Here is a 14994-nt window from a genome sequence, read left to right as displayed (position 1 = left end):
CTCGCCAGAGACGACGACCTATCATCTCTAACTCCCCTCTGATCCCCGCCTCTCACGCCCTGTGGAGAATCGCACCTTTCTGGCTTTATTATTTTACTTCCTGTTTGCTCAAAGCATAAAAAACAGGAAGTTGATGTTTGGGACCGTTAACTGGACAATAGTCATGTGACCTGATGAAGCAAAAACGCCATCTGCTGGTGAAACAAACTTTATTCACCCAAAACAACAAAACATCAACACAAACAGATCCCTCCACCAATAGGGACTGGTCACACCCACCACCTCATATTGGCTGTCACACCATGAATTTAACCAACAGCAAAAAGGAACGCTCACTATTTAACATCCAGCCAACCTTTAAATCCTAACTTAAATTTTTCTGCTTTATTTTGAAAGTCTTGCTGCAGGAAAAGTGTTCATAACAATGTTACCATAATGTTACCATTATTACCACTAATTCAAAACAAAAGGGGTTTTAGCCTTGAGCTAATATGCACGTTACATAGTGGGTGGGATGTAGTGTGTGGCTGTGTGGTGAGGGGGCGGGGCAGCAATGTACCCAACAACGTGAGAAGGGTTGGGGGCAGGGCAGTAGAGTCGTGGGGCGTGGCCTCCAGTCGATATTGGCCCCCAGTGGACAGAGGAAGGGAGGCACGGGTGGTAGGAAGAGTGGTGAGGGTGGTGGGCAGGATGTGGAAGAGGAGGTGCAGGGGCTGTAGTCAGGTAGGTGCTTGGGGGTGGAGCTTCATATGGCAGGTGGAGCAGTGGGAGAGGAGGAGGGAGGGGCGACTGATCTGGGTAGAGGAGAGCAGAGGAGGGGGCGGAGCCTGGAGGAGTAGGACTGATGGAGGAGGAGCTTTCCATGGAGACACCTGAGGAGACAAACCACATCCTTTATTTTCAAAGTAAATTCGTTTATTTGGGTTTTAATGTGGAGGCACACGAATCATGTGACCTGACCAATGACTAACAGCCTTCATTTACACTGCACCTGACTCCAGAGTTACTGCACCGCACTTCCTGTCTGTTGCCACGCCTGTTTGCTATGTTCATCAATAATAACAATACAGTAGTCATTCGGTACAGGAATGTGACAGCTGGATGGTGTAGGGTTTGCCCCACCCTTCCCTCCCTTATGCAGCTGTAAAGCTTCACCAACAGACCTGCTGACCTCCGGCACTTCTACACTGTTTTATTGACAAACACTTCCTGTTTTAGCAGCGTGTGCACTCCAAAGGTAAAGGTGTGTCACTAGTACTGACCGCCGTTGTGTCCCTCTGTCTGTCCATCTGCAGACCTGGAGGATTCTGGGTAGGAGCTGGCGGGCTGATGGGAGATCCGCCCGGTCTCAGAGAACGGCTGGGAGGCAGCTGGGGACGGAATATGGGAGGTCACAGTAAAGGGGGTGGAGCTTAAATGAAAACACCCGAGGGACCATCCGTGCTGTAATGACTGCACACATCTTCCTGTTAGTCATGTGTTCCCCACAGCTGCCTCCTACCTGATCGCACTGTTTTATTGTGAAAGGCTTCACTACGGAAGTGAGGCTCAGCTAAAAGATGAAACTTGCATCTTTTGTATACAGGTGGAGGAAGTGCAGCACCACCTGCTGGAACCGATCGCTCTTACCGTGCAGAGGGGGCTCCTGGCCCAGGTAGGGCGTGTAGGGCTGGTAGGGGTAGGCAGTCTCAGGTGAGGAGGCGGGATACACCTGCTGCTGTTGCTGCCAGCAGCTCTGATGGTACCACTGAGGAGACAGATGGTCACATGACAGTCACATGACTCACAGCATCATGTCATCACCTGAAACACCTGCAGAATCATCTATAAACATTCAAAGAACCTGAAGGAAACGTGTGTCTCTTTGAAACGGCAGCCGCAGGTTAAAGGAGAGGAACGCCAGTCACATGACCTCCACAGGACCCAGGTGATCAGAAAGACGTTTACCACACCTGCAAGTGACTCAGGTGCACTCAGACTTCTGCTAAAACAGATCTGCCAGTGGAGGAGCTGAGCTAGTTTCAGTCATCATATCCTGTTTATAGGAAACCTGCAGTCAGAGACTGAAGGATCACCTGGATGATAACGAACGGTTTCTCCCACTGAAACTGTCAGAATCAACATCCTGTGATGCTCCGCGAGGTCATTCAGGCGTCTCACCTTCACCTGTCAGCGCCGCTTCAAAGACTGCGTTTACTGTTCAGGTGTCTCTTACCTGGACACCCAAGTTGAAGTAATACTGGAGGACTCTGCAGTCTACACGCACACACACACACACACACACACATAAGTCAAACTGATCCATATGGATACAAACTGTAAACACAAGCTTTTGACCTCTGACCTCTTGGTAAATCACTTCCATTAGGGTCATATGAATAAGGGGGCGGGGCTACCACAGTGCAGAGAGGCTCACCCAACTCATTAACCAACCAGGAAGAAGCAGCTGGGATCGTCATGGCAACTGGAACCAGAAAGCGTGTTAGTGTATGGCAACCTACTGAGAACCAATGAGACTGTCAGACTTCGTGTCAGCTAAAGCTCTCAGAGGTGACAAGTCCCTCCCCCTGATATTCAGACTTCCTGTTTTAGAGGTGCAGCCAATCAGAGCCAATTAAAGCAGGTTCGGGCCTTAAACAGGGCAGAGCTCTGAGAGAGGTAACTGAGGTGGGCAGTGTTTGCTTACCTGAGCGTGTCTGCACATGTGTGGCTGACGGCAGGTGAGCAGCTGCTGGTAGCCGTGATGAGGAAGAGGAGGGTGAGGAGGAAGAGGAAGATGGAGACGAGCAGATGACTGACAGCGGCTTCACTACCTGAAACACACACAGCAGTGAGCGAACACCTGCAGCTCTGCAGGCAGCCACAGGGGGCAGCACATCAGGATTCTGTGATCAAAAGATCTCAATTTGTTTTCAGTCACAGCGATTCTGCTCGTACACACAGAACCCGCCAAGCGTTTACGTTTTTCCCCTTTTTTTATTTTTATAGAGTATTTATGGATATAGTTTACAAAGAAAGAAAAGACGGACAACAAACTCTTTACAATGAATACAAAACAGAACTTCTCATGTTAGAACATCGTTTTCCTCTCTTATTTACCAAACAAGCAACGAAAAGAAAACAAAATAACCAAAGCCAGAGGGATTATGATATTAACTAAGCCTGTCCACAAGAACCACACAGAAGTTAGCTGCAACATCACTGAGCTTTCCCGTTAACACAGACAGACATCAGATCCGTTAGTCAGCTGGAACATCCTTAAGTTGAAGTTTAGAGACCCAAATTTTATCGAATGTGCCCTTTTGGTTCTGGATGGAGCAGTGGATCTTTGAAACGACATGAGCTCAGCAAGCCACCGAACATGGGAGGGCGGGGCAGCAGCCTTCCACCTCATCAAAATGGCACGCCTAGCCAAGAGGGAACCAAAGGACAGCAGCCTGCGCTTTGCTCTGGGAATATACTAATCACCCTCTCCCGCTGTACCAAAGAGAGCATGTAGGAGGTTGAGAGCTAGTTTCAGGCCGGTAGCCTTGTTCGAAGTGCAGGAAACCTCCTCCCAAAAATTTGCCAGGGCAGGTCCAAAACATGTGGGTTAGATTGGCATCATCAGACCCGCACCTGTTGCAGCGAGGGTCTAAACTGGGATAAAGCTTAGCTAGTTTGGATTTAGATAAGTGGGCCCTGTGGACTACTTTGAATTGTAACAGGGAATGACGGGCGCGGCGTGAGTCCCAGACGGCGCGAGTCCCAGATACACCCAACTCCTTCTCCCATGTGGACTTGAGGCCCACAACGGGAGCTGGGGTTACACTGCACAGTTTATTACAGCTTTGCCTGATAGTTGCAAATTAAGGAGCTCGTCCAGTAAGTTTGCAGCTGGAGCTTCTGGAAAATTTGAGAGGTGGGATTGCAAAAAATGTCTGCTTTGTAAATATCTAAAAGAGTTTTGGGAAGATGTATTTTCCTGCCAGCTGATCGAATGATGATAGTTTGTGTATAAAGAGATCTTTAAAGTAAATAATACCTGCTCTGAACCAGACCTGGAACTAGTTGTCCAAAGCTGGGGGAGGAATAGGTGGTTTGAAAGGATGGGGCTTTGAAGGGAAAATAATTAAGATTGAAATGTCTCCTGAACTGCACCCAAACCCTGAGGGAGTGCCGAATTATCGGATTAGATGTAAAGTTGTCAATGGATGAAGGAAGAGAAGAACCCAGAAAGGAGGCAAGAGAAATTCCCTGAGTTGAGCCTGACTCCACTGCCAGCCAGCTTGTGGGGCCACACCCTCCCCAGACTGAACCAGTAGGTCAGGGAGCGAATGTTGGCAGCCCAAGAGTAAAAACGGAAGTTGGGGAGTCAGACCCCCTTCAATCTTAGGTTTCTGTAAATGCACCTCAGCTACTCCAGGTCGTTTACCCTTCCAAATACAAGAGGAGATTATCGAGTCTAGAGTTGTAAAGAAAGACTTGGGGATGAAGATGGGTAAAGATGGAAATATAAGAATTTAGGAAGGATCTTCATTTTAACTGAATTAATTGGTCCGACCACAGTTCAGGGGTGACCACTGTTGAAGGCTTTGTTTGACATTCTTCAGTGTAAAAAAGTCGGCTTTGAGAAGTTGTTTATACTTTCTTGTAATTGTAATACCAGGTAGGTGAACGGCTCCTTGACCACTTTGAAGGGGAAACCCGACAAATCTATTGGAAACGCTTCTTCATTTGTTCGCTCTTGGACAGATTTAATTTATAACCACAGACTTGACTGAAACGTGTGAGTAGAGACAATATGGACGGTGCATGTGCATTTGAGATAAAAAGCAATAAATCGTCAGCATAGAGAGAGACTGTGTTCAGTTTGACCTCTTTGTGTGCCCTGGACAAGTTTACTGCTTTGAAAAAGCTAAAGGTTCAGTAGCTAGATCAAATAACAATGGGCTAAGGGGACGGTCCTGACGTGTGCCACGTTTGAGTTGGAATGGTTTGAAGTTGAACTTCCCCGGGTCTGAAACGAGACGCTCAGACTGCGAGGCAGCAGCGCCAACCACTCCGCTGTCACACACGCGATGATGTCACCTTCAAGCTACGCTGCGGGACGTACCTGCTGGCTGTAGCTGAAGTTCACGTCTGATCTTGTGGGAGAGTCAGCCACGCCTCCTTCCTGCTCATCCTTTCAAAATAAAATAAAAACAGACTGATTACAGCTTCGTGGGGTCACATGACCTCTTCACACGTGCGAATTTCAAACCACAGGCGGAGTTTTCATGTTTTCATGTGCAACATTATGCTGACCTGCATCACACTAACAGCAGACAGAGGTCAGCTCTTACCTGATTGGTGGAGGTCTCAGTGGCGCTGTAAACTCCAGATGTCTGGAAACTCTGATCTGAAATAGTGTGAGACAGAGTCACCAACATGGCTGCTGCAGGGACGCGTGTCACGGCGGCATCACGTTACTCACCCTGTGAACTGTAGATGAAGTCCTCCGTGTACTCGGCTGCACGCACACACACACACACACACACACAGTAAAAACCTCTCATTAGACTTTTACTGTGAAAGGTTACTAAGGGGAAGGAAGTGAAAGTCTGAAGCGAGCAGTGGCGTCCTCACCCTGGTCCTCCACTGTGCTTATGTCCTCCTGCTCCTCCTCTGACGAGCACACGGGAGTGTTTCTAGGTGGGGGGGCAGGGGAGAGGGGCCCAGAGCCTCTCTGAACTCTATAGGAGGAGCCAGAGGGAGGGGCTGGGGCACCAATGGAGGGGGGAGGAGCCACAGTGGGGCCCTGCGTAGGAAACGGTAAAATGTGACCTGAAAATGTTACACCTGACTCTTCATACCTTCAAACATCCACGACAACAAGTCTGTGACCAATCACCAGCCGCCTCACTCAAGGGCCGTTTCTATTGGCTGCCAGCAACAACCAAGAAAAGACTGTATATAAAAGATAGACATGTTTGTAGGAGTTTAAAACTGCGTTCTTGTTAATGGCCTAGAGGAGGCGATAGCTGTGGTCACGTGGAAGTGACCTCTGACCTCAGTCACTCAGCTCAGCTCACACAATAAAATGAGTCTGACGTCTCAGAGGACAAATATCTGGGACACGTGATGTCGCTGCGTACCTCACCTGTCCTCAGTGATCAATAACCATCATTTAAACGTGTTGACCATAAACCACGTGAAGCACATGGCCCCTCCCACCTGCCTCAGCGCTCCGTGCACACGCGCCGCATCATCGGAGCATTTTTCCCAGCACATACTCACTGGCAGCGGAGGGAAGACACCGTCGCTGGCGCCATCGAGCTGGTAGTACGAGATGGCTGCGTCCAGGTCGGCCGGCTCCTCCACCGCCTCGGGGAAACCAAACTGACACTCTTTGTTCAGAGCCGCCGCCAGCTGACGCCGACTGCGCCTGAAAAAAAACCACGGAGGAGAAAATCAAAACCCACCGACTGACATCACATCCTGTTTCAGGCCAGAGTGACTTTGTCTGCGATTACGGCGCCTCATGTCACATGACTCGATTCATTTACAGGAGCTGCTTCAGAGATCAGCTGACCGGTCGTTCCTGGTGGTTACATCAGTGTCGTGCGTGTTGGCGTGTTGACGTGTTGACGTGTTGGCGTGTCGTGCGTGTCGTGCTGGTGTGTTGGCGTGTCGTGCGTTTACCGGGACCTGAAGGTGAAGCTCTCGTAGTCCTGATAATACCTGCGACCAGGATGGTAATAGGTCAGCTGAGTACCAATCAGGTGACGGTTCAGGAAACGGGTGGAGCTTCTGACCAGAAACATTTGCACGCGTGCGCGCGCACACACACGCACACACACACACACACACACACACGCACACACACACACACACACACACACACACACGCACACGCACACGCACACGCACACACACACACACTCCTCATTAACATGATATTTTTCACTGATGGGCGGAGCCACTGACATCGATCAGGTAACTAGGAGGGCGGGTTCCATCTTCAGAAAAGTGCAAACTGCACAGGTGCATCTCAGGTAAAGTCTCACCTTGAGGCTCCGTAGCGTGGTGTTCGGGCTGGGGGGGGATGGTGATGGTGAGGTGGGGCATAGGGGTCATAGGTCATAGCTCCAGGTGATGGAGGAGGGGGTGGGCGGGGGTGGCCCGCCGGTTGGAAGCGAGGCGGCAGACTGGAGGGGGCGGGGCCTCCATAGGAAGGAGGAGGTGGGATTAGCAGCTCTGTTCCCTTCATCCCACGAGATTTCCTGAAGTAGCGATGGCGGTGATGCCGCTGACCACGCGAGTCCGGGTCTGAGGGAGAGACAAGAAGAGACCGTACAGGAAGTCAGGTGAGTAAACAGGAAAAGGATAAAACTAAATGGAGTGGATGGAAAAAAAAAAAGCACCGAGGTCTCCTTTTCTGGAGGGCACAGCCACATTCCAAGCGGGAACCGGATTCACGGGTTTGAGGTCCGTCAGAGGGACCAGGTGTCTGTGAGGAAACACACGAGTGATGTCACAGCGGCACTGATGGATTGATCCTGCCGTGCGTGTGTGCGTGCGTTACTTCTCGCCCAGTTCCTCGATGAACACCGTGACGGCTGATGAGTGCGTTCCCACTTCCTGGATGAAGGCGTTGTAGTACTTGCCCTTTGGCTCCAGACGCACCTGAAACACAAGTTTCATTCCTGATGTCACAAACATGGTGGCTAGGGGGCGGAGCCAAAAATAAAATGCCACCTCTCTTATAGTACCACAAATGTTTTTGGAGCTTCATTCATAGTTACAGCCGGCAACCACAGCCGGCAACCACAGCCGGCAACCACAGCCGGCAACTGTTTCAGTGCTTTCAGTGTCTGAACAGCTGATCAAAGTTTGACCTCTGACCCCTCGCTGTAGTGACCTCACAACACGCATACCGAGACGCCTCAGAGGTCACGCTACCCAGAGTCCCCTTGATGTTTACGTGCTTGATAATTACATTCTCCAAAACTACTTCCTCCAAATGTTTCAGCATAAAAGCCTCTTTAAGAAGTGAAGTTCTCCTGTGTAGTGAAATGCTGAGAGCTTTTAATTTGAAAGGAATACAGGAAGTGTCAAGAGTTTGTAAAGGAGAGTGAGCCTAGAGGCACTGGTGGATTATTTTATTTTTAATTTTAGCTTTGACGTCCGTCTCTGCACATCGATATAAACCAGAATAAAAATAATTCACGCCGTAAACATCACTGGGGTTAAAAGTGACACGATCAAAGAGTTCTTATGTGACCTCTGACCTCAACACTCAGAGGGCACTCTCCCTTTGTATCCTGTAGCATCTAGATAACCTGCCGGCTGTGAGGTCAGAGCCTGAGGCGGTTTGGTGTGAACTCTGACCTTTGTGTCTGAACCTTGTTTCAGTAATACAGGGATGCAGTCTTCTTACCTGACACTTGTCTCCCAGGAAGTACTGCCTCCCTGCAAACACCATGTAGTCCGTCTTCTGCATCTCTGTCACAGGAAGTAATCAGATTACACAGCTGTCAGTTGTCCAGCTTCAGTTCACCAGCATTACTTTATCCTGACGCTGGTCTGCATTAGTTAAACCTGCGTTACCTTTGCAGGTGTCCTGCCACACATCGAACTCCAGGTTTCTGTAAACGTCCCCGTCCAGAGACTTCATCACTTTGTAGGGCAGAGACAGTCTGGAGGGGGGCGGAGCTTCTGCAGGCTGAACAACAAAAACATTACATCAGCTGCAGTTCCTCTGATGTCCAGCAGAGGCAGCAGTGAGTCAGTCCCATAAACTTCCATGTTTGCTGTCTGCTAGCTTCACCTGACCAAAAATATGGCTGCTGTGAGGTTACCGTACCAACAGATCATCAAGAAGGCGGAGCTCCAGTTTAATGAGAGAAATTCAACAGTTATGATTGGATGCCACGGACTTGCACGTCACGGATTCTTCTGGCATCATTTGGCTCTTTTTTACCGTTCTTACTTCACCAATAACGAGTTCACGTGTTCAGGCTCCTGCTGATGGCGTCCGACGACTCTTTGAACAAACTCAGGCTGAAACTAGACACTAAAAGCTGCAGAACAGAGGTCGCCACTGCAGAGCCTCAGGCGTGGAACAGGAAGTAGAACGTGTTTCTAAAGACCCTGATGGATTCGGCACTGCGGTTGTTTTTAAAGTTTCATTTTTTCTTTAAGTTTTTGGTACTTTTGTTGCTGTTAGTGTTTAGTGTTGTTATCCACGAATGCTCGGGCGATCGGGGATCTATCAGCGTTCCTACCTTTGAGTCGTCCGTCACAGCTCGTGGTTTCTCCTCGATGGGTCCGCCTGGCTCCGCCTCCTCACTGCAGAGCACAAACAAATGGGCTCTCAGTTCTGATGTTTCCATGACGATGGTTGCTTCATCAGTTTCTGATTTTGGCTGTCACCGTTGCCCTGGTTACCACGATTCCAGGTCAGAGCTGCTCTGCCACAACGTCCTCAGGTGTGTATGTGTTTACCTGTGCCCGCGGTCCTCAGGTGTGTCATATCCAAGGTCGACATCACTGCACATGGATGGGCTGTTTCTATAGCGACGACCTCCGACCCTGAAGGCCTCCATGGCCTGGCAAAGCTCTGCCTCCTCAAAGCCAAATACCTGAGTGTAAAGCAGCTCATACAGAAGAGCTACACACACACACACGCACACACACACACACACACACACACACACACACACACTGAGTGCAGACGAGCTATAGACTTTGTGTTCGGCCAATCAGATAGCAGCACTCACACTGACAGAGGGCGGCAGAGGCGGGGTAACTCCTTGGGTAAACAATGTCATAGTGACCATTGATGGAGCAGCACAGCGTCACCTCGGCAACACAGAAGACTGACAGTCAGCACCAGCCAATTACCTCACAGACCTCAGGGTCACGTGACCTTACCTTGTCCACAAAGTCGTCCTCCGAGATGATGGTGGCTGGTTTCCCCGGGTAACGGTAGATCAGGAAGCAGCGCCTGCACACATGGAGTCATGTGACTGAGTCGTACTGAACCAGAGCGATAAGGGACGCCTCATTTATGATGTCATCACGCCACAGACTCAAACTGATACTGACATATTCAGGGTTAGGGTTAGCACATAAGTGCAGGTGCACATTTGCTGTCAAAATAAAAGACGCAGCAGATAAGTTGCAGCGCGCGTTTGCGTCCATATAAAAGGCTGTTTTTGTCCACTCGAGTGGGATTTTCACAGCACATTCTGCACCACATCAATCAATCTTTATAAAGCACTTTTCATACAAAAATGTAGCACAAAGTGCTTTACATGGTGAGCCCCCTCCGAGGAAACACTGGAGATATGACCTAATAAGAGTATATACAGGGTAAAAAGATAAAATAAATAAGAACGGGATCAATATAAATATAAATATAAATAGAGTAAGAAGATAAAAAAATCAATAAGAATAAAATCAATAAATATTAGGTAAAACCTAAATTAATAATAGAATAACAGGATAGAATAAATAAGCATAAAATAAATAAACGTTAAGTAAAAGCTAAATTAAAAAGTTGGTCCTGTTCTTAAAAACATGTACGTTCTCTGAGCTCCTCCGGCAGGCTGTTCCACAGACGAGGACCAGACCACTGAAACGCTGCCTCTCCGTGAGCATGTGTCCTGACTTTAGGGACAATCAAAAGGCCAGTACCAGAGGACCTCAGGGTCCGCGAGGGTTCATATGGTAAAAGCAGATCTGAGAGATAAGAAGGCCCAAGACCATTAAGACATTTAAAGACCAATAAAAGAACTTTAAACTCGATCCTGAAACACACGGGGAGCCAGTGCAGCGATTCTAAAACCGGTGTAATGTGGGCCCGCCCTCTCGTCTTCGTCAGCACACGAGCTGCAGAGTTTTGTAAAAGTTGTAAAGGTGAAATATTCTTTTTAGGGAGACCAGAGAGCAGGGCAGTAATCAATGCGACTGGTAATAAAAGCATCAACATCTCCGTGTTGGCCTGAGAGAGAATAGGGCGGACTCTGGCTATATTCTTTAGATGATAAAATCCAAGTTTGGTTACATGTTTAACATGTGGAGTAAAACCAAGCTCAGAGTCAAAAACAACACCCAGGTTTTTCACTTGTAGTGAAGGGCATAGTGAAGATGCCTGTAATTTAGACAAGAGTTTCTCTCTCTGAGCCTCAGGACCGACGATTAAAACTTCAGTTTTGTCCTGGTTAAGCTGTAAAACGTTTTCTGCCATCCAAGATCTTATATCTAAAATACAGTTAAAAAGGCATCCATTGGTCTGGTGTCATCAGGAGACATGGAAATGTACAGCTGAGTGTCATCAGCGTAACTGTGGACGTTCACTCCTCCTGATGACACCGCAGAGAGGGAGCATATACAAATTTAAAAGTACAGGGCCTCAAACCGACCCTTGAGGCACACCACATGTCATTTTATTGATCTTAGAGGAGCATGTATCCATACTCACCATAAAAGTTCTGTCTGAGACAGGAAGTGAACCTCTGACACCTCACACCTCCTCTCCTCACCCTGCTCACTCCTCCCCACCCCCAACAACAGCATCCAACACACACTCAACACAAGGCTCCAGCCTGTCTCTCTCAACCACCCAGGTTAGGAGGGAACTGAGGAGCCAAGAAGGCAGCAGATCCAGATGGCATCAGCTCGAGGGTCGTCAGGTCCTGCGGGGATCAACTGTGTGGGGTGATGGAGCACCTCTTCAACCTGAGCCTGGGGAGAGTCCCACAGCTCTGGAAAACCTCCTGTGTGGTACCAGTGCCAAAGACTTTATGCCCCAAGGACCTCAACAGCTACAGGCCGGTGGCTCTGACATCCCCCCTGATGAAGACCCTGGAGCGGCTGGTCCTGGCTCAGCTTCGGCGCCTGGTGAGCTCATCACTGGACCCACTTCAGTTTGCCTACCAGCCTGGCATTGAAGCGGATGATGCTGTCATTCACCTTATGCATCGTTCCCTCGCTCACCTGGAGACGCTGGGAGCACTGTGAGAATCATGTTCTTTGATTTCTCCAGTGCCTTCAACACCATTCTTCCTTCGGTTCTGAAGGACAAGCTGGAGAACTCAGGAGTGGACCATCACCTCACTACCTGGATCCTGGACTACCTCACCGACCGACCACAGTATGTGAGGACTCAGGGCTGTGTGTCGGACAGGGTCGTCTGCAGTACGGGGCCCCACAGGGAACAGTTCTGGCTCCGTTCCTCTTCACCATCTACACTGCAGACTTCTCCCACAACTCCACCCAGTGCTTCCTGCAGAAGTTCTCTGATGACTCTGCAATAGTCGGCCTCATCACTGATGGGGACGACAGGGAGTACAGAGAACTGACTCAGAACTTTGTGGACTGGTGCAGCTGAACTACCTCCAGATCAACACCAGTCAAACCAAGGAGCTGGTGGTAGACTTCCACAGGCACAAACAGCCTCCACTGCAACCACTGAACATCCAAGGTATGGACATCGAGGCTGTGGACAGCTACAGGTAGCTTGGTGTTCATCTGAACAACAAACTGGACTCATAACTCAGACGCCCTCTACAGGAAGGGGCAGAGCAGGCTGTACCTGCTGCAGAGACTCAGGTCGTTTGGAGTGGAGGGCCCACTCCTGAAGACCTTCTATGACTCTGTGGTGGCCTCAGCCATCTTTTAAGGTGTGGTCTGCTGGGGCAGCAGCATCTGTGCTGGGGACAGGAAGAGACTGAACAGGCTGATCAGGGCCAGCTCTGTTCTGCCCTCTGGACCCAGTGGAGGTGGTGAGTGACAGGAGAACGGCGGCTAAGCTGTCGTCCCTGTTGGACAACATCTCCCACCATGCAGGAGACTCTGACAGCACTGAGCAGCTCCTTCAGTGGCTGCAGCACCCACGGTGTGGGACAGAGAGATTTCACAGCTCTTTCCTCCCCACTGCTGTCAGACTCACAACAAAGACTTTTGCAGCTGATCAAACACATCCACACATGTGCAATAACACTAAGTGCAAAACTCTTTCTGGCATCGTTGTATTTTTACTCATATTGTATATATTATTTTATCTTATTCTATTCCAGTGTTCTCTAATTTTTGCTATATAACTTTGCACTGTCCACTTTCTGCTGTAACAAAACATATTAGTCCCACATGTGGGAAATTAAGGTTATCTTATCTTAAAAGTAGAATGGGAGGCAGAGCCTTCAGTTCTCAGGCCCCTCTTCTGTGGAACCAGCTTCCAGTTTGGATTCAGGAGACAGACACTATCTCTACTTTCAAGATTAGGCTTCAAACTTTCCTTTTTGCTAAAGCATATAGTTAGGGCTGGACCAGGTGACCCTGAATCCTCCCTTAGTTATGCTGCAATAGACGTAGGCTGCCGGGGATTCCCATGATGCATTGGGTGTTTCTTCTTCACTCACTATGTGTTAACAGACCTCTCTGCATTGAATCATATCTGTTATTAATCTCTGTCTCTCTTCCACAGCATGTCTTTATCCTGTCTTCCTTCTCTCACCCCAACCAATCACAGCAGATGGCCCCGCCCCTCTCTGAGCCTGGTTCTGCTGGAGGTTTCTTCCTGTTCAAAGGGAGTTTTTCCTTCCCACTGTCGCCAAAGTGCTTGCTTGTTGTGATTTGGTGTTATATAAATAAAATTGTATTGTGATTTATGATGGTATAAAACAAAAAAAGAAAAAAGAAAATTCTGGTTTGGTAGCCACACCCCTCAGGTCAGCTGGTTTCGAAACACGCTGTGACTGCTTTGAGGTCATCGAAGAAAACACAGCATACCTGCATCACTCACCTGTACAGCTGAGACAGAGCCTTGATCTCCACCTGACCCACCGTCTCCTGAAAACACACACAGGTTAACACACTGCCTGCAGGTGAACAGCTGACTGAAGGTCAAAGGTCAGATCTTCACCTTTGGATCCTCCAGACGTTCCAGGTATTTCTCAAACGAGCCTTCAACGAACTGCAGAGGACAGAAAACACAGCACACTAAAGTAACTGAGTATTTCTCATACTCAGAATACTCTGAACTCACCGGCTCAAAGTTGCATCTATTGGCTCTCATGAAGTTAGCGCAGTCCTGACGGATCTTCTGATGGTAGTTCTGAGAGAAGTACAGCTACACACACACACACACACACACACACACACACGAGAACAGTTTTCTGAGGTTAGCCTCGCCGGTCGCCATCACGCCGACGCACACACCCAGAAACCGCTCAGAGATGACAAACAGCCGTCACTAACAGTCAGGGGGAGGAGTTAGAGACAACCTCAGACTGCTGAGCAGCAAAGCTCAGGTGAGCTCAGGTGTGTCCTCCTGGGGAACCTGCCAAACACCTCAGCGGGAAGGAAACAGGAAGTTGCACCTCTAACCAAACACAAGAGTGACAATCACTTCCTGCAGGAGAAAAGTAATCCACTACACTCCCAACGAGGTAAGAGTCACAGGTAATGGATTACTCAGAGTAACAAGCGAAGCTGATGGGAGGAGCTTCACACAGACACCTGAGGACAGGTCACTGACACGTGTTGCTGTCCCTCCTGGTTCTGGTTCGGTCCACACTCTCCGCAGACCTGCTTTGTGCGGCGGAATGAAACTGTGTGCACTGACGTCTGTGACCTTTGACCTCGCCCAGTTTGACCCAGAGTTTAAACAAAGTCCCTCACACCGTAACTGTACTCGGTGCGCCTCCCTCCCGCCACCCAGCTCACCTGCTCGGACACGGCCCGGAACAGGCTGGACGCATCGCGTGCCACCATCTTCCGGTACAGGCCGAGGCTGCACAGGTACTCGTCCATGTTCACGAAGTACTTCTTCAGGCCTTTCTGCATCGCGCCGCCGCTCCGTCACCTGCACACGGACTGAACCGCGAGCCCGCGAGCTCAGGTGGGATTAATCAGGTCTGATGGGCGCGCGGAGCCTCGCGGTGCTGCTGAGGCCTTCGCGGACCGGCCCGGGCTCGGAAATACCAGCGCTGCTTTTTGTTTAACGTCATGTTTGTGTTATTATGT

The 14994-nt window shown here is 49.4% G+C and overlaps 1 protein-coding gene across 1 annotated transcript; it reads right to left on the bottom strand.

Annotated features, from left to right (window-relative positions):
• Window positions 1-201: 201 nt before the first annotated feature.
• On the bottom strand, window positions 202-14814 carry alg13 (ALG13 UDP-N-acetylglucosaminyltransferase subunit). The gene is made up of 25 exons (XM_006806600.2): window positions 14695-14814; window positions 14015-14098; window positions 13892-13942; window positions 13772-13818; window positions 9898-9970; window positions 9744-9825; window positions 9469-9634; window positions 9249-9312; window positions 8572-8686; window positions 8402-8466; window positions 7547-7647; window positions 7386-7471; window positions 7029-7290; window positions 6664-6771; window positions 6259-6406; window positions 5608-5779; window positions 5456-5491; window positions 5325-5380; window positions 5096-5164; window positions 2687-2813; window positions 2345-2464; window positions 2216-2256; window positions 1630-1747; window positions 1263-1370; window positions 202-872 (listed from the first exon to the last, which is right to left on the bottom strand). Exons 1-25 carry the CDS (start codon window positions 14812-14814, stop codon window positions 499-501), a joined length of 2793 nt encoding a protein of 930 aa, XP_006806663.2. The 3' UTR covers window positions 202-498.
• Window positions 14815-14994: the final 180 nt, after the last annotated feature.

Source organism: Neolamprologus brichardi, chromosome 6, assembly GCF_056152115.1.
Source record: "Neolamprologus brichardi isolate AB-2024 chromosome 6, ASM5615211v1, whole genome shotgun sequence".
NCBI classification, from domain to species: domain Eukaryota; kingdom Metazoa; phylum Chordata; class Actinopteri; order Cichliformes; family Cichlidae; genus Neolamprologus; species Neolamprologus brichardi.
The sequence above is the reverse complement of the archived record's forward strand: the minus strand, read 5'-3'. Positions and strand labels throughout refer to the sequence as shown.